The sequence below is a fragment of the Diplotaxodon limnothrissa genome, linkage group LG15 (genome assembly GCF_057381915.1).
Source record: "Diplotaxodon limnothrissa isolate DT_005_m linkage group LG15, D_limnothrissa_male_GT1.1, whole genome shotgun sequence".
NCBI classification, from domain to species: domain Eukaryota; kingdom Metazoa; phylum Chordata; class Actinopteri; order Cichliformes; family Cichlidae; genus Diplotaxodon; species Diplotaxodon limnothrissa.
Window position 1 is genome coordinate 3,410,886 of NC_140610.1, and position 19,739 is coordinate 3,430,624.

General features: G+C 40.5%; 1 protein-coding gene across 1 annotated transcript; it reads left to right on the plus strand.

Moving 5' to 3' along the window:
- Positions 1–1,106: 1,106 nt before the first annotated feature.
- Positions 1,107–19,190, plus strand: sptlc2b (serine palmitoyltransferase, long chain base subunit 2b). Its single transcript, XM_085372370.1, has 12 exons — positions 1,107–1,362; positions 5,132–5,326; positions 5,569–5,723; positions 8,198–8,346; positions 8,763–8,887; positions 10,223–10,316; positions 10,919–11,024; positions 12,271–12,490; positions 12,860–12,986; positions 15,913–16,048; positions 16,214–16,343; positions 17,471–19,190. The coding sequence occupies exons 1-12, from the start codon at positions 1,219–1,221 to the stop codon at positions 17,582–17,584; spliced, it is 1,695 nt and encodes a 564-aa protein (XP_085228496.1). The 5' UTR covers positions 1,107–1,218; the 3' UTR covers positions 17,585–19,190.
- Positions 19,191–19,739: the final 549 nt, after the last annotated feature.

Consider the following 19,739-nt stretch of genomic DNA (forward strand, 5'->3'; position numbering starts at 1 on the left):
GTACGGGAACAGATGGGGCTCAACCTTTCCATAGCACAACAGTGCCATCTAGGAGGCTAAAAGTGGGAATGGGTTTTTAAAGAGTCTGAACAGCCCTGTTCACATGAAATATTCCTCCAGCAACCAAACAAATACATGCAAATGATGGACCCAGAAAGGAGCGTAATGCTGCTTTACAGCAGGAGGATTGTACAAACAGTCACATATTATCCAGCACTGTGTGCTGACAGCCAGGCACGTTTCCCCACTAGACATGTACCAAACAGGAAAAGAACAGGAAGTACAACAAGGAGGTCCACCACAAAACCCTGGCTGTGTGTCCAGGAAATGCCATTGTTGCTGCACGCTTTCACAACAGAGATCTCTTCCCTGCCTGTGTACTTCAAATATGGTCCATGGCAGTGTTTCTCCCATGAAGTAATACGTAATTAAGGCGTTAATAGTGGAATTAATTTATTGCACAGTATACACAGTGACGCATTGTTTTGTATCTTCTCGGCACATAAAAACGTCTGCGGAAAAAGGTGTTCAGTTGACGCCCAAGCGAAGGTTATTCTGGGTTATTTCCAAGGCCCGGGCTTTAGGACGTCCAACGCTAACGAGAGGGTGGGCCTAGCAGAGAGGGAGGGAGGAGTAGAGTAAGAGCTCTCACACTGTTCCTAATAAAACGCAATGTCATCACGTTGTTAAATCCCGCCACGAAATTTGCAGATTGTTTCCTGAGCTTAATGGCAAATTGTTTGCCTAAAAATTGGGAGAATCGTGACAAGTGCTAATTGCAATGAATCCAAGACCCCAAATTAGTTATCATCACTTTTCTTGTTATTTGAACAGCAGCTGTTACGTAAGACATAGCAGGAAATGTATATAAGCAGTGACAGTCGTTTCTCTCTTCTCTCTCTCTGTCTCTCTATTTCTCACACACACACACACACCACCGTGTGTGTGTGTGTGTGTGTGTGTGTATTTTATCGTTCATTGTTTTGTTTAAACGATAGGAACAATATTTTTTGACTTAAATAGACGATCTTTGTCCTGGAGTAACCGCATTGGCCAATAACACCATTGAGGGGCGGGGATTTCCGGCAGTCTCGTGTCTTCATGGTTCATAGTGGGCGTTGAATAGCGTCTTCTTCTTCAGCTCATACTTCACGATAACGTTACCCAAGTTAAGCTACGTCAAACCGGGAAATTTATAGGTTTAGCCGGTCGACGAAGATGACGGAAAGTGCTACGAGTAAGCTGCTAAACGGGGACATTTGTCACCGGACCTCGAATGGTAAAAAGGGCAGTAAAAATGGCTTCGTGAAGGCTCACTCTCTGTTTGAACAGCCACAGAAGTATCGCCGCCCCAGAGACAAGGTAAGGCCCAACCGTCAACTGCTAGGGCACATTCATATACAAACAGCTCTTCAGCATAGTTTGAATTAATCCTGTTAGTGTTAGCCTGTGAGCCGTTCGTTTGTATTACTTCTGTTTGTACTGTGGCCACATACTCCTGTGAGGGAGTGTGTTTCCACAGCAGGCATGTGAGTGTGAGTAGCTGCCATATGACTGTGACCTCACGAGTTAGCTGCCATGTCAATGAAATTAGCCAAGACTGAAGTCTGGGCAGTTGGTTCACGTCTTTATTATTATTATTATTATTTCATATTCCGTACGTTTGTTTTACGCTTTCTCCTTCAGCGCCATTCAGCATAGAAAAAAACTGTAAACCACCGTTAGATTCCTCTTCTTTTGGACATTACTGCTGGTATTTTCCCTCATTTCTAACTTTTATATTTTCAAATTATTCAACTTTATTCAACAAATATTTATAATGTATTTCAGTGGGGGAGACTGTTCAAATCTTCTTTCAACTTACTCATCTTTCATCTCTAACTACTTCCACATACGTTGACCTACAGACACAAAGTTTGAATGGTGTCTGTGGTGTTCAAAGTTTGAGTTTAATGCTTTTTTTTCACCCGTTTCAGAGTTTATAATGGGTGTCTATGGAATGTTGGCAATTACAGTGAGAAAAGCCAAATGCCAGAGTGGCATAGATCAAAAGATGCACCTTAAAATCTTCTCTTTCAACTGCTGCTGTGTCCACAGAGTTTGGTCTACAGTTATCAACAATGCATCTTTCAAAACTAACACATGTAACCTTTTTAAACTGTGGATGCAAGTGAAGGGAGTAACTTCTAACCAACCCATAGAGACATACTGTGTTGTATTTTTAGTTAGTTTGTCTCAACAGCAGGAAAGACTCCACTTTTTAAATTGCTCCTGTGGCCACATTTATGACAGCAGGAGCATAACGAACACACTGTTGTGTGTCTGTAGTGGATTCTCCCCACATTTCAGTGATTTAAAGAATATGAACTTTCAATATTCATTCAGATGTTTTGTGATTCTAAATTTCTTTTGGTATTGGTCAGCTTTTTCTCATCTCAATTTTAAAGATGTTCAGCTACTTTCCAATTTTGAAACTACTTCTGTGTGAACTTTAGCTCTTAACTGTTCTACATTTTAGCCTTCAGGTGAATGATTCGGCCTATTTCAGCTCATTCAATATGACATTACATTTCAGCTCAAAACATTCAGCTATCAGCATTCACACTGCAGTTTCTTCAGGAAATGCATTCTCTGGTGATCTCATACAGTCTACACTTTTAGGCCTAATACTATAAACCTCAAGCTAGCTGTTTAAGTTAAAATTAACTTGTACGTACTTTTTATTTTTAAATAAGCATTTCTCTTTAACATATTCCAATCTAGAAAGTCACTACTGTGATTCTACCTTGTATTGGGTTTTACTGCGCTGTATAGGCTACATATACTTATGCTGTCAAGGGGAGCATGCCACCTGATCAGGCCTGACTGCAGTGGAGACTTTTTTCTGTAACTTTACACTCTGTTGTTTTTCACCTCTTGTATGTATATTGCACCTGTGCCAGGTGAAATCAGACAGGCCTTTGTTTGCGCTGACCCCAGTATGAGACGACTGAGGTCCTGCGGAGTTATTACCACAGAAACCTATCAGTATCCTGGGAGAGAAGGACACCACTACTTTCACATGACACTTGAGCAGGAGAGGAATGTCTTCAGGCTGTGAAGGGTGGGGTCCTTCCCTTTCATTCCCAAGGCAGGAATGAAACCCACAAAAAGAAAAAAAAAAAACCTCTTTTTGAAAGTGTTTTTTTTTTTTTTTGTGGTAGTGGAGGTCTGCCTTGTGCTTGTTGTTTTTAGCTTGTTTAAATTGAACACAGAAGGGAGACAGCATTAATCCAACAGCATTCAGAATGCTGATTTCAACACTAATGCATTTACATTACTAGATCCAGATTTTGTGGCTATATTAACAGCTTAATCCTTAAAGATATATATAGACGCTCGTTTTAACATCGTCAAAGTTGCAAATAATGAAATGAATGTATGTGGCGGTAAAGGCTGTGAACCAAAAGATCAGTTTAGAAAAGTTTCTTTTTCCTACTCTTGCCTCTGTGTGAGTCACTGGTAGCGAATATGGTCATCTTAGGGACACGAGGCTGACTGCTGCCCTACCCACCTGCTCCTCAAACCTTCAGTTTATGAGGGCGGGGCCTGTAATGAGCTGGTTTAAGGCAAAAAGTAAAAGCTAATGGAGTCCCAAAAAAAAGAAACCTGGAGCTAGAAATGCGCACATTAGGACCTCTTTAATTTTATTTGGCAATGTCAAACTGGGTGATTGGCCTTGGTCATTGTTATACATGGTATTTACACTTAAACTGGAATTGCTGTAAATGGTGAAAAAGCGTTCTCCTGTGCCTGCTTTGATTGGGCACTCTGCTTGCTGTTGATAAGGCCTTGAATTTGTTGTTGCTTCCTGGTGAGACCTGTGTTTGATGGAGGAATAGGGCTGTTAATAATTTCTCTCTTTTAGCAGCACTGTTTTGTTTTTTAAACTGTTTCCTTCAGTCAGCTAGTTGAAATGAGTGTTCCCTGTTGATCGAGTGCAGTATTTAACACATTTTACAGTAAAGACTGGATTTCAATGACGGATCAATAATCACGTATGACAAGTTTATCAAAAAATGGTTGGAAGAAGGATTTGAGCTTGCAGAGTGAAAGATCCTTTCAGCTGACAATTAGACATAATTTGTTGTGTCTGATGTGAACCGTACACCAAGAGCTGCTCTTATTATGTATACAGTGTAATATGATCTGCTGAACTGCAGAGGAAGCATGAGAAAGAGCAAACATAAAGGGTTGTTTTTTGGCTGTTTCTCTGGGTGCAGTTTCAGTGATGCTCGTCTATAAACAAATGGGACCTCTGGTGTAGTTTTTATTTTATTTTTAAACAGAGTAAATCTGAAGCCAGGCAAACTACATCTAGTCTTGTTGGCTGCCATCGGTATGCAACAGTCTGTTTGAACAGTGCACTTGAACAGGACTGTTTTGTGCTCACTGCTTTCAGAAAACATGGCTGCCCGAGTGCTATTCTCTCAGTGCTGTTTCAGTGAACCTTTACCTGTGTGGTTGGGTTTAGTTACACACCCTGTGCACACACATGCACGCTTCTCTCCTGGTCATAAGCTCAAAGGTGTTTCTCGGAGAGGCATGACTGGTCATATGCGATATGGCTGCTAAGCTGCAGGGCAGAGCAATGTAATGAGTAACTGCCCTCATCGGTTTACTGTTACCAAAAAAATCAAATAGCCAAGCTTTTTTATTATTATTTTTTTCAATGTTGTGCTGCTCCACCAATCTATGACCACATTTATATCACCTCACAATCCAAGATCAATATAACTATTCATAAAGCTCAGTGACTCAGAGCCCTAGAGGGAATGGGCTGGGGGGCGCTGCAGTGACACAGGAATGCCTCAGTGTCCACGAATATATGTGCTTATTGTGTAACTTTTAGCTTTCTGACAGTCTTTGCAAGACAAACTCAAACTCCAGCTTAAACCGGAGTGACCGCTGTGTTTTGGAGTTCTTGTATAGTAGTAGTAAGCGAACAGATCTGGCGAGATGCGGAAATGGTCTTAAATCTATATCTCACACTCAGATTGGCTGGTTGAATCTGCACAAAGATGTTTAAATTTCACTTGTTAATTGAAATTGAGATTCTAACCTTTTGTTTTGTTTTTTTGTTGACTTCCAGAACCAAAATGTCCCCCATAATTACAGCTTGTACAAGAAACCATTTGTGGAATCCTTCGAGGAGACTCCTCTATGGGTTGCTGTGCTCACCTACATGGGCTACGGTATCCTCACCATCTTTGGCTACCTCAGAGACTTCCTTAGACACTGGGACATTGAAAAGTGCCATGTGGCCCGTGAGAGAGACGAGCAGAAGGTAATGAAGTGTATACTGAAGTTTTTCACATACAAGACAAATTCAGGGGACAAATTCCAAACAAGACAAAATAATCTAGTCGTCCTACTTTTATTGCAACATGTTTTATGTTTGAATTTTGGATATTTGATGAGTTGGTGTTCATGTTATGTTGTTTTACATCTGGTTCAGAGATTGCTCCTAATTTAAACTGTCAAGATTATGTTAGAAATCGTCTGCACTTTCTCGCTTTCTTTCTGCAGGATTTTGTCCCCCTCTATCAGGATTTTGAAAACTTTTACACCAGGAATTTGTACATGCGGATCCGAGACAACTGGAACCGCCCTATCTGCAGTGTTCCTGGTGCCAAGGTGGACTTGGTAGAGAGAGTAACTCACGACTACAACTGGACGTTTGAGTAAGTCGCTTGTTTTTTGTGTTGTTTTTGTGGTTCTTTGTCTCCATGTGTTTATTTTGAATAGAGGTGTTTCACACGAAGGTCATTACTCCCCTGAGAGGTGTGTGTGTCTGTTCCATTAACATGCACTTTAAGTCACTGACCTTGCAGTTCTGATAATGAGAGTGACGTAGTCTCTCTGAGGTGTGTATTTCTGTGTCACTGATTTACACTCACAGTTTACTGACCTTGTGTTTCTGATAGTGAGTGATGCAAGGCATGATTCACGTGGTTATGTTGAAACCACTGCTTTCTGTCACATGATGTCCTAAGATACACCCTACACAACTCATTACAGTAAAGTATGAAAGAGAAATCATCCCTGAACATGCTGACATCCCAAAGCAAACTGGCAGTCGGTCCTTTAAAGCCTCAAATGTATTTCCCTTACACCTGTAGATTTCCAGAGGTACTATTTAGGAAAATATGATTAGACGATAATGACGAACCAAATTAGATGAGTGAGTTGATCATTTTTATTTCTGTGTTTACTTCAAGGGCGTTCAGAGTGCTTTAGCTCAGTGCCCTAAAAGAGCAGCTTACTTCTGTAAAACTTTAAATACAAACAGATTCCTGTTCTGCCAGGAATCTCTCGGCATACAGTTTTTGTGCTGATGTTAATGCCAGAGGAGGTTTGGAATTCTGTAGTTAATGAGTCTGCAGAGCTTTGGCGACTTTTACCTACGATTAGAGCTGGGCGATATAAGATTTTTTCATATCACGATATGTTCTTTTCATTTCAGGCGATAACGATATCTATCACAATATAAGCCAAATAACTATTTGTAAGACTGTGCCGTTGCTCACAAGTAAAATGTGAAATAATCAGCAGCTTGTTTTTATTTAAATATTTATTTCCCATAATAAGTTCAACAGGGTAGATGTACTTAAGGAACACGAGACTTTTTCAGATAAATAAAGGCAAATATTGCAAACTACAAAAGAAAGGCAGCCGCTAAAGCGTTTAAGTTTCAAAATAGAACAAACAAAACAGACTAAATTGTCAATTCCACTTAGAAACAAAATATTAATTCTAAAAATAAATCTTAGTTTGTTTTACAGAAGAACAGACAAAACTGACTAACTTTTGTCAATATCAAATAAACTGAGAACTAAAAGGAAATTCTCAATCTCTCCTTGTTGTATAGCTGAGCTTTTCAAACAGTTTCAACAGTTACTTTAGTCTGACAAAAGCCGAATGACGAATTAGCGCTTCCAGTCAGAGATTGAGCATGCACTGGTTTATTGTATTTCCAGACTTGCTTTCAGCACAATTTACAGTGGGCGCTGCTCTGTTTTTGTCAGACTTGAAATAGCCGAAATACCTCCACACTACGGAACTTCTATGGCTCTTCCGTTCGACAATCTCTCCGGCATTGGAACCATCATCTGTTTTCTCTTCGGTAACCTTCGGTCACGCTCGGTTGATTTTTCTCTAGTCAGTCATTTCCTCCATTACCGCTGGCTGCTTCCCAAATAAATACACATGTGCGGCACGTAACAAGTCACGTGACGCTGCGGCTGTGATTGGTTCGGCTCTGCGCTACTTAATTTGGATTGGCTGTTGTTCCTTTTTTTTTTTTTTTTTTTAAAGAGGACAAGAGAGATGAGGCCTATCGCAATAGTTTAACGTTTCCTCGATAGAAAAGTTATTTCGCAATACATATCGTTATCGTTCTATCGCCCAGCTCTACCTACGATCCACCGTAACTTTAAAAGGTCCACTGCTTTGTAGCTGAGTTGTTGTGGTTCCTAAATGCTTCCATTTTGCAATAATGCCACTTACAGCTGCTCATGAAATGTCTGGGAGGGAAAACTTTCATGAACTGACTTGTTGCAAAGGTGGCATCCTGTCACAGTGCCATGCTGGAATTCAGTGAGCTCTTTAGAATGACTGATTATATCACAAAAGTTTGTGAAGGCAGACTGCAAAGCCAGGTGTGTACGGCATTTGGCAGTAGGGCTGAAAACAGGTGTGGCCCAATACTTTTGTTCATAAAGTCCGGCTCTGCTCTAAGTTTCTTTCTGTTAAAGGGGATGTTGTTATTTCTCCCTATTGTAGGTAGCACGAGCTAGCACATGCTACCTACAATAGGGTACAGTAGGGTCTTTATAATGTTAAGTGATCTGTAATTAAAGAGTTGAAAAGTTTATTGACAGCTACTGAATTTAGTTCAGTAGCTGTCAATAAACTGCTCTGCTTATTTTAAAGACTATCATTCTTTAAAAATATTTCTCTGATTAGTATCTATTGTTTTAAAAAATGCAGCATACCTGCCAAATTCTATTGATAACATAAGTTTATTGTTCCAATGCGCATGATAACATTGGAAGCTGAAATGTAAACACTAAAAAAGATTTGCATTGTAAAATGAGCAAACAAGGTTAAAGAAACAACTTTTTTTAAAACCCAATTTTCTGTCTCTTCCCGTCAGGCATACAGGCAAAGTGGTGAAGGACGTTATCAACATGGGCTCATACAACTACCTCGGCTTCGCTGAGAACACCGGAGCTTGTGCCGATGCTGCTCTCGAGGTCACAAAAATGTATGGAGTGGGAGTGGGCAGCACTCGCTGTGAGATGGGTAAGGGGTGAAATCTTTTGAATGTTGACATTTGGTCTGTGAAATCCTTCTTGTGATTCGTCATCCTTCAAGGATGCTTTTTTCCACTATGAGTAAAAGTGGAATTGCCCAGACTCTCCACTTCCACTTAAACCGCTGCTCCACATTTGTTTTCACTTTCAGGATGCATCAGTAGCCACAGCTCAAGTGCTGAAATAATAATCTGTGATGGGAGCTTTGAAATTCAAATCCTTTTACAGTTCAGCACCTAGTATGCTGCTCTCTTTTTCTCTTTTTTTCTTTACTTTTTTTGGGGGGGGTGTAGCTTAAGGGAAATGGACTGACTTCACCGATATGATAGAAAAGGCAGCGTGACTTAGAGAAAAGTCTGTAATTTAAATATTAGAGGAACCTGAAGAGCTGCTGTGATTTTTCAGGAAACTTGGACATCCACGAGGAAATGGAGCAATTGGTTGCCAGGTTTCTGGGAGTTGAGTCAGCCATGGCCTTTGGCATGGGTTTTGCAACCAATTCCATGAATATTCCTGCTCTCATGGGGAAGGTGAGGAATTTCATTCACTTCCATTGTCACTCAAATGTATTCATCTGAGTCTGTACGTATGTTATCACGTTGAGCCCTTTGTGAGTGTTGGTAACAGCAATTTCTGCTGAGGAAACCCACCTCTTCCTGTATAAAGTGAAAATGGGATACTTACTGGATACCAGGCGAAGATCCTGCCCTCCCACAGAGCTACTGCCCAATGTCACTTATAAATGTAAAACTAAATACTTTACAAAGGCCTTGCCAAAACAGTTGGAAAAAAAATCACTCCATTCATAATACATCCTGGTCAAACAGGTTTAATCGGGGTCTCTGGGTGTGGGGCCTGGGGTGTTGTGTTGGTGGGAAAACCAAAATGTGTTTGGCACAATCATGCATTCAGATCATAATTCAGATTGCAGAGGCTGCCAGAGGGGACAGGATTTAAAAAAAAAAACAACAACAACAACAAACAAAAACAGGGTATTTTTTTCAGATGGATAGCCACGCTTGTAGAGTTCAGGTTGTTCTAAAACCCGTTAGTTTCTGGGAAAGTTTTCAAAACATCTGAGTGTTGGAATTCCTGTTGTTCCAGCCGTGATGCTTTTCTTCTGTAGCTGGTGGGGAGGTAGAAACCTGTGCTGATAGGCGCGTGTCACTGCACCTTGTGAGTCAGAGCATACGTCTTTATGACCATTAATGACAAACGTGGGAAAGGGAACAACATCGAGACTGACATTTAATCAGACTGCTCTGGTCATAAACATTAATAAATTCTTAACTGTGGTTGTCACGTTTCTACTAGCTCACATCCTTGTCCTCATAGTGTGATGTTGTAACGAACTCGGGTTTTCATTGGCTAGAGGAACTTTTATTTGACCGTTTGGGCGTGTTGATTTTAAGAGCTGGGCAGGCTGCCATTTTGCTATGTTATCTGTTTTTGGTTTGTTTGTTTTTTAAACGGGTTGGTATTGCTTTTAATGATGTCTTTTTTGCTTTCAATCTGTATGAACTTAACAATTATCGATCCATTTTTTATCTGTCATATTTAATTCACTCTTCAATGTAATAAAAATTCACATTGGCAGGCATAGTGTGTCAGTTACGCGACTTCTTCTTCTTGTAATATTTGCCTCTTGTACTAAAGGCTTACCTTAAGTGTAACCTAAATAACAATAGATCCATCCCTAAACAAGGATGAGCGAAGATAGTTCTTTAAATTCTGAGCTATATACATTTCTGGAGAAATGATGGCGTTCTGCTGTTCTGGCTACTTGGTGAGCTGCTAAAGTTACGTGAAAATGTGTAAACTTTGTCGCTTTCATTTGAAAAATTCATTTCTGTTTGCGGTTGTAGGGTTGCCTCATCCTGAGCGATGAGCTGAATCATACGTCGCTGGTGCTGGGTGCTCGTCTGTCGGGCTCCACGATTCGGGTCTTCAAACACAACAGTGAGTGACTTCCAGTTTTAAACCTCTGACCTGCAAGCAGTTGAGCTGTATTTTGCGTTACACCCAAAGCTTGACATTACACTGGAGACAAAGGATTAGAATGGATCTTTCAACTCTATGCAACAATTAACAATAATTCCCGTTAAGTCAAAAGGATAGCAAAGACATTCAGCGTGGGTGTGTGCGTACATTTCAGCATGCTGCTTTTATAAAATCCAAACTATTTTTTTGGACACTTGCTTACTCACGTCTGCAGTTATACATTGACTGTATTGTTTCCAGTGCTAAATAACACATTATAGGGTGTGGTTATTTTTCGGCTCAGGATAAAAACATGACACACACACACACACACACACACCTGAGATCATGACGTGTAGTCAGCAGGCAGGAACCAAGCTGTGTGGCTTCTGAGAAAATGCTCTATGATCATGAAATATTGACAGAGTTGTTCATCCATTTAACACAGGTCTCATATTTCTGTTGGGAAAATGTTAATCCTTAAATTTGCTTGTCTTTTCATTACTTGGCTTTTCTTACTGTCAGTGATTTAACGAGTAACCTAAAACAAACATTTATTCACAAACTCCTTTGTGTTGTAGACATGCAAAGCCTTGAGAAGCTACTGAGAGATGCCATCGTGCACGGGCAGCCGAGAACCCACCGACCCTGGAAGAAAATTCTTATTGTGGTGGAGGGCATCTACAGGTGCAGACAGCAGTTTTTGTGGTTTTTCAGCACGATAAAATACTATTCTAAAGCATTACACTTGCCTAAACGAAATAATGTACTGCCTTAACGAATTAGCATAGATTATATGCTGTGTGAGCTGGTAATGTATACTTAGTCATTTCAACCTCATAAATACTTCAAATCAAATTAATTATTAATATTTTATGACTATACTACTGTGGTTGGGTGTAAGTTGTTACATGACCATCTGCCACTAGCCAAGGCAGACAGCTGCACCCAAAGAGATAACAATTAGCCACTTCTGATATCATGACACATAGGTGGTGTTAGCAGATTGGTAGTTTAATATGTTAGCTTCTTCAACCACAGCTTCTTTTTTTGGGTGGTGTGGGACTAACATGGATATCTGTCCATGTGAGCTGGTTGATCGGTCTTTGAGCAACATAGCAGCTGTCTGTCTGTGGGAACACAATGAATATGACTGCACATTTACTCCGACAGCATCCTAGTGCAAAGACAAGTGGAAGACAAAAACAACAAGCACGCATGCTACAAACTTTACCCGAGTCATTTAGACAGCCGTTAGCACATAATTCTCCTAATGGGGACCTGATATGTTTAATATGCTGCTGAGAATATAGCCCAGAAGAAGCGTATAGTATAGCTTTTATTTTGGAAAGAGACATTTCTCTGTAATAAACTCTCTTTTCCAAAGATGAGTGATTCCTCGATCAGATTTATTTTGTTGTTTCAGCAACATTAAATTTAAAAACTGTACTTTTGAGTTAAAATATATATTTATAATTTTAATAAATGATAAATTAAAAAGGCATGAACATTTTTTTTTTTGTATCACCAAAGTACCGAACCGAACCGTGAATTTTGTGTATCGTTGCACCCCTAATTCCTTGTTCTTTGAAGGGATTTACTATAAGGACAATCAATCCTGTTGATCAATATAGTTCTCAGACCAACTGCCTGAAAGAGTCAGTGCCCTTTACTGATGCAATGTTAATGGAGTTTCATTTCCACAGGGATTTCTAGAGTTAAACCTTATGTTGCTAAAATAGACTGTACTCACCTATGCATAAACAGCCCTGCAAGTGTTAGGCATGTACCTTTTAATGTCAACTGCTTTACACAGCAGCCTTCTGGTGCTTTGGTTCAGATTGTGGGTGTTTGTTAATAATGGCTTTAGGTTTGTTGCAGACGTTTAATTTAGTTTCTTTCTTCTTCTTTTTTTTTTTTCATAATCCTGAAGTATGGAGGGGTCCATCGTACGCCTGCCGGAGGTCATAGCTCTGAAGAAGCGCTACAAGGCCTACCTGTACCTGGACGAGGCTCACAGTATCGGCGCCCTGGGCCCTAATGGCAGGGGAGTGGTGGACTACTTTGGCCTGGATTCCAAAGATGTTGACATCATGATGGGAACATTCACCAAAAGCTTTGGGGCTGCTGGGGGATATATTGGAGGCAAAAAGGTTAGTGAACTGCTGACAGTTTTCAGAAGGCTAAGTCTAGTCTGTGCAATGTGAAGTAGTCAAAGCAATGGTTCATGGTTATTACAGTATTGAGACACTTACTCATAGTCAATAGCTTGAGTAGTTTCCTAACTCCTAAATTGCTTAATTCAGTGTTGGCCAACAGTGTTTACTGGTAAAGTAGAATTCAGCTTCCTGTTTTACAAGATAGGATCTGATTGAGTGTATGCTTTCATTTTGAGCTAGAAACGACAGTTTGAAAAACTCAAGTATGCCACGTTTAAAAATAAAATAAAATAAAAAAATCATGTCCCAACTGTCCTAGTGATACTTTTTTTCCCCCCCCTCACTTTAATTGCATTCTGTCAGGAGCTGATTGACTATCTGCGCCGCCACTCTCATAGCGCCATGTATGCCACCTCTATGTCCCCTCCTGTGGCCCAGCAGATAATCACCTCTATGAAGATCATCATGGGAGAAGATGGGACCACACTGGGTAGGTGGAAAAACTGCTCACAGCTGTTTGGAATACTGGAAGGGAAGTGTAGACGGTGTTTTTATCCATAAACTGTTTCTGATAACTGCTTATTTATTGTTGTGCAGAAACATTTTGGTGGTCAAATTGCAAATAGAAGTTTTGTTAATTAGCCTGGCAAATCAAATATTAAAGTTGAATCTTTAAAATTTTAATTACAAATGGTTTTTGGTATGGTTTGGGGTTTTTTGTTTGTTTTCCCCCTGCAGTTTTGTTTTGGTTGCAACACTTAAGAAATCACTGAAATTTTAACCTTGTGTTTGTGGTCAGTTTTCCTGCTATTATTTGACCTAACCACAAGATGGCAGTATAGACCAGTCATTCAGATATTATTCTGCAGACATATTGGTGGGTTATTGGATGCAAAGTTACTATGGTATTGCTTTTATTTAATTTCTAATCAACTTTGCCAGCTTTTCTACTCCTTCATACGGTCTATATTTTATCACAGCTAAGAGATAAAAGCCAGTGTTATTAGCTAACTGGTAAATATTTACCTATACATAAAGGTGTGTCAGGCCACTTTATCAAAGTGTGTGTGTGTGTGTTACAGCTTTCTGGGTGTGCTGTAAATGCTGCACAGGTACATGCCCATATTATATAAGAAACAATCTGACAGTGTCACGTGTGACTGCAGCATGGGGTGCAAAGTTTAGTACAAGACACTTCTGATTCTGATTTCTAAATATGTTTAAAAACTGTTGGCTTACTGATGATGGAGTTTTAGGCTCAGAATTTTATCAGGGACTGAGAAATGCAGTATTTATTTATTTATTTATTTTAAAGTATCAGACACATATAGATTAGTTGTCCATGGTACTACGTGTTATAAACATTGAGATTGGAGCGCGCTCTGCTGGACAAAGCATGTGATGAGACCAGATTACTACAGGCACTTTTTTCTGCATTATGTTCTCTTTAAAAATAATGAGAACAAGTCTTGGCTCGAGGAGGGTGGCTATCTGCTGCAACATGTTGAGTTAATAATAAGCTCACCTACAACGTTGATTCTAAATGAACTCTTCCCAAGCCCAGTTGCATATTTGACAACATATACACTGATAGCAATATATCTGTGTTGGTCTGAAGTTAGCTGAGAACATTTGGCAAACCAACATATGTTGGTCAGGCTCTGAACTTTGTGTGATTGTGGCTCTTCCATTTGGTTGTTAACGGTTCCTTTCTTTTGTCCAGTTCAGTCCAGGCTGATGGAAGGCTTTATTCTGCCCCTCCCCTCTCCCCCTTTATGGCTTTCAGATGTGTGTTTCTTTGTATATGTTTGTGCTCCTTCACGCTGTGGGTACAAAGCAGCATGGTGCTCGCGACCAGAGGTCTGTGCAGATCAAACTCTGCTGGACTCTCCTACACACACACAAATAGATGATAGGGTCTTGTTTTCTTGCAGGGTGGGACCCCTTTACTCTTCACAGGGCTTGACTGACTTGGAGTTCCAAAACATGCTGATATAAGATGAAATGAAACTCATTAGGCATAGGAATAAACATCTGGTGTTAACTTTTGTTACTGTCTTTCTACAGTGTCATCAGCTTTTCCTGTAAGTTAGTCTGAGAGGAGTAGGCCAGACCAGCTGACCTTGCAGCATTGCAGCAGTAACTATTACAGTTTGATTGGTTGCAGCCCCGTCAGCCCTCGAAATGAAACCCTTTGAAGATCCAGGCGCTGACACAAAGTCACGAGTGACATTTGAGCCGCCTGCGAAACTGTTGTTGTTGCTGAAAGCCTGTAAGCTTATATTAATCAAATGTATGTAGACAAAGCTTTCATCCGTATATAAGGAGGTTTAAGAATCTTCCACTCTTCTGTGGATACCTTTGGATCCCCTGACTGGAAAAGAAGCATGTGGTTAAGTGTAATGTCAGACTTTGTTGTGTCTCTTAGTGCTCTGAAGCTGCTGTTTCTGCTCCATTTTTGAGCACAGCCAGGCAGGCGCTTTGTGCCATATGGTTATTTGTTGGGTTACGATGCTATCTCTGGAGGCTCAGACAGACTCAGTGAGTGAATCCACAACATGTATCAGGTTGACACATGATTGATGTTGACCTCTTGACCATAAAATATTAGAGTTCTGTTTGACTTCAAAGCTAGTCTTCAAATAACTAGAAGGCTGGAAACAATGTGGCCCTCTTGAGAGTTTTGTACTTTTTTTGTTTGTTTGTTTTTGTTAACATGGTTTTGCTGTTAGAACCACAACTGCGTATTTCACTCTGGATCAGTTGTGCTCAAAAGCGAGCTAAATTGAGGAATAAAGATGTCATGAGTGGTGGTGGGAGGGGTCTCTGTAAAGTACACACTGCTTTCTTCACTTGGCTGCAGAAAAAGAGCAGATAATGAAATTTTACGAAGCTTACAAGCACCAGTAACCAGAACGGTGTGGTTTAAAGGAGCAGCACACCCTCACAGGTGCTTTCACTCTGGCTGATTAGACGTCTGCTCAGGTTGTCTGGAATGCGTGAGATCACTGAAGTTCATGTACTAATAAAGTGCCATAAAAGTGTAAGTTTTCCTGTTCTGACAGGTGCAATGGGGAGTGAGGGGTGGGGGGATGCCAATCAGGAACAATTTGTACTGAAGAGGGCTTATCAGGCAGATTTAGTGAAAACACCTGTGTGGTTGCACCATTGATGTGGAGGGGCTTTAATCAAGGCCGGGAGATGTTACTTGGTGAATACTTGAGGTCTCCAATTGCAAAAAAGTTAACTTAATAGAGATTATAATATTTAATTTGACAAAAATGCGAAGAATCAGTTGATACTTCTTCAAGAGGAAGAAATCTCAGGGAGTAAAGAGTAAACTGACTCAAAAGATTGACTCAAAATTGTGAATAACTCTTCTGAAGCCCAGTTGGATCTCTGTCTACCTTTTCCAGGTGCTGATCGCCTCCGACAGCTTTCACAGAACACCACCTTCTTCCGCAGAAGACTGCACGAAATGGGCTTTATCATCTATGGCAACGATGACTCCCCCGTTGTACCGCTGATGCTCTACATGCCGGCCAAAATCGGGTGTGTTTTTTATTTTGTTTGTTTAGATTTTTTTTGGGGTATAGCTGCACAAGAGCATATGCTCTGTTTTTAATATAACCTTTTACTTAATGAGAACATTAATCGTAGATCCATCGTATGAATAGCAGCACACTGCCCTTTGTCTAAGTTTCCTTTGCTTATCAGCGCCTTCGGTCGGGAGATGCTGAAGAGGAACATCGGTACAGTGGTCGTCGGCTTTCCCGCGACGCCCATCATCGAATCCAGAGCACGCTTCTGTGTATCAGCCGCTCACACCAGAGAGATGCTCGATACAGTAAGTCCCATTTCTAACATGAAACACGAAAGTTTACTTTTATCTTCTCCCCCCCCCCCCCCCCCCCCCCCCCCCTTACTCATACTTGCAGCATGGGCTGTTTTTACTCTAAAAGTTAATCGTATCTGTGTGCGCATGGAAGCAGAATTGGTGCAAAACTGAGTTGAAAATATTGTTCACTCTTTTAAAAACAGTTTGCAATGTTGCTTTGTAAAGCACGACCTAAAACCAGAGCTTTGCAAAAGTGCCACTTCTGATCTGCAGCTTCCAATAAGTTCTTAAATATCATCAAAGACGTAAAGAGAGGGGCACATCTGATCTCTTCTAAGTGGTCTCCTTCACCACTGAAGCCAGTTCAAGAGTTGTTGTTACAGGATAGACTATTTGATTGCTGAAGACTTAATTTTATCCTCAATGTGATTTAAGAGTTTGTTTTGATCCACTGTGGGTGATCATGGATTCCTGCACTTTTAATCAACTGCCTGCCTGACCGCTGACTGACAGCTTTTTGTGCCTTGCGTTCGAGTCCATGTATGTGTGAGCGTGCCTGTCGAATAATAAATGCTTCCAATATGTCCTTTTATTTCGAAGGAACCTAGAAGGGCCAAGCTGTCTCTAAAGATTACAGCGTGACTCAGGCAGAGACTTTTATTTGAGCTGCTCTGTCTCTCCAAAGACACTTCATTCATCTTACTGGGAAGCTTGTCAACACCATTTGTAATAGTCCGTTTAAACGGCATCAGGCCTGCCTTTGTAGCAGAGCTTCTAGGAGCCGTTTTTTCCGTCTTTGGAAAAGCCAGGCAAAGCGTGGAATCAGAAAAAAGGTCAGGAGGAAGGTAAATTGTTTCCAGGTGCCCTGCAGTGTGTTGCAACACTGATACAGTCTCTGGTGGAAAGAAGTGTTCAGTTGTGGTTTATACAGGGAGCCTTCTGTTCACCTCTGCTTTTGGACTCCTCGCCTCCTTCAACACTCTGACGTGTTAGAAATCAAAGCCAGTCTTATCAGTCTGGCTGAATCCCTTAAGTTTTGGCATGTGTACCGTCTTTTTGTTTTGTTTTTTTACTGTGTGGCTTTCTTCTTGTATTTTGGATCGAGATTAACTGCATTCTTCCTGTTGCTTTGTCAGGCATTGGAAGCCATCAGTGAAGTGGGCGACCTCCTGCAGCTGAAATACTCAAGACGTGAGCAGGCTCTTCCCTCGCTTGGGTGGATGTCCGAGGAGAGTCTTCTTCAGGACTGAGCCTCGTCGTCCTCTTCTTGTCACACAGAGCGTGTTTTCCTAACTCACTGGCCCCTCTCTTAGCGTTTCTCGTCTGATATCAGTCTTATGCCCCCACGTATTTTTGTCTGAGCCAGTGTCTGCATTCATGCTATCCATATTTGTTCACATCAAACTCCAGTGGACTCAAAGCCAAAGTCCCAACAGCTTCACCGCGACCAAAATCAGCCACATGCGTCCGTGTCCGTTGTTACAAAGTCCATTCAGAGCCTTCCAGTTTGTCCTAACTTATTGCGACTGCATCTGTCTAACATAAAGTCTTATTCTTGTGCGCACATTGAATGTGTATCTTATTTGTGCAATAACAGCAGCAGCGTGGTGTTTCTTTGTAATTCAAATAACTCAGAGCAAGGTAGAAGAAGCTCTGCCATGACTTCCTGCTCTTGCACTCTTGAAATCTGATCATAGCTCGTGCTATGATGAAGTCGATAGGAAACGATCATATATGTAAATATTATTTATCACAATGTTGGTAATACTGCCTTGGGGTAGCATCCCAAACCTCAGCGAGAGATGCATTATTTCACGGGAATAAGCATGTGTATACTATATGTATTTATCTGCTTTTGTTTTGTTTTAATCCTAATCACTTTTACTTGAACAGAGAGATTATTGGGTTCTTTTACCCAACCAAAGGTTCTAAGTATATGTATAGATATGTTTTCTAGCCTTCCTGTTAAAATGCAAAGCAGATATTCAAAATTAAAACATTTAACAGGGAAAGAATTCCAGAGAGGAAGACAAAGGATTTTTTTTAACTGCATATTTTCTAGAAATATTTTTCAGCTTTATTTACGGTTTACACCTGCACTCAAAAACTTGAGCCTTGTGTCTTTAACATTTCTATAAGCTAATGAGCTACATGTGATTTCTATCTTGTTTGTTGCTTTCTCACCTGCTGAAATCGTTCTCACTCAAGCGCTTTCATGAGAATCGCCAATCTGAGCACGCTGTATGCATGACGATGTAGGGCTCATCTGATATACAGACAACTTTATTTATTTAACATGTGTTTGTCGATCGTTAGCGATCTCTTTTATTTTTTTATTTGTGGAAACCATTATCTGAGTGGAAAGTGTGTTTCAACTTGACTACATGTCTTAACTTCAGTGCAGCACTACTGACGGGCGTTTTGTGTCCAGATGACGTAGTCACTGAAAACCTGTAAGGTTTGTTTGGTTATAGTCCAAATGTCATTGGGGTTTTCTTTTTGGTTTTTCCCTTCCCCCACTTTATCATTCACCAGATGTTATCATCCTCTGGAATGACATTCCATATCAACCTGCTTTTTGTGTCACATTTGTTTTTTTGACTTTCTGTTTTGGTCCGACATTACTGTGTAAGGTCACCCCAAACATGTGGCTTTACAAGCCACTGTCAAACATTGTTCATCTGAGTGTGTGTTGTTTTTGTGTGTTTATGTTCCATCACTTTATTGATTTGAGCTGCAGTGTCAGTGTAGCCAGTAAGAAACCTGGCCAGCGTCTGGCCAATTCCCGCAAACACTCGATGAAACACAAGTTTAGAGACGTGTGTGTGTGTGTGTGTGTTTAATGTTTTGGGCATTTCAGCACAGCGTGACTGCTATTTGCTGGTCTTTTAAACTACATCCATCATACATTAGTCACTTTTTTTTTTTTTTTTTTTTTTGGTCTGTATCATTCCAGTACTGTGTTCACACAAAAAAAATAGTTTGACTAACAGATCGGTGATGCATTTGCTGTTAACAAGCAATAAAATGTGGAACACTTCATTATGATCTGTATGCACCCTGACATAAAACTCAGTTTCCTGCAGGGCCGTGCAGTATGTTAAGTCTTCACATTTCTGTCCATGGAGGCAAAAAAAAAAAAAATGTAATTGCAAACAGCAACACGGCTGTTTTTCTCAGCCTGGTTTCCCCTCACTGAAACTGCAGGTTTAATGTCTGCAGAAATGATTCAAATGCACAGCTGCTTACAATACCTGTAAACTTGCTTGCAGTGACCAGTGGAAACTTATCTGTTGCTTTTGCCTTTTGGAATCGTATTTGGGTTGGAGATAAACCACTTAAAGGAGTTTATAAAGCCATGATGTTTGTTGACCGTGCTGTTGGAAACGGTGCTGCAAAGATTAA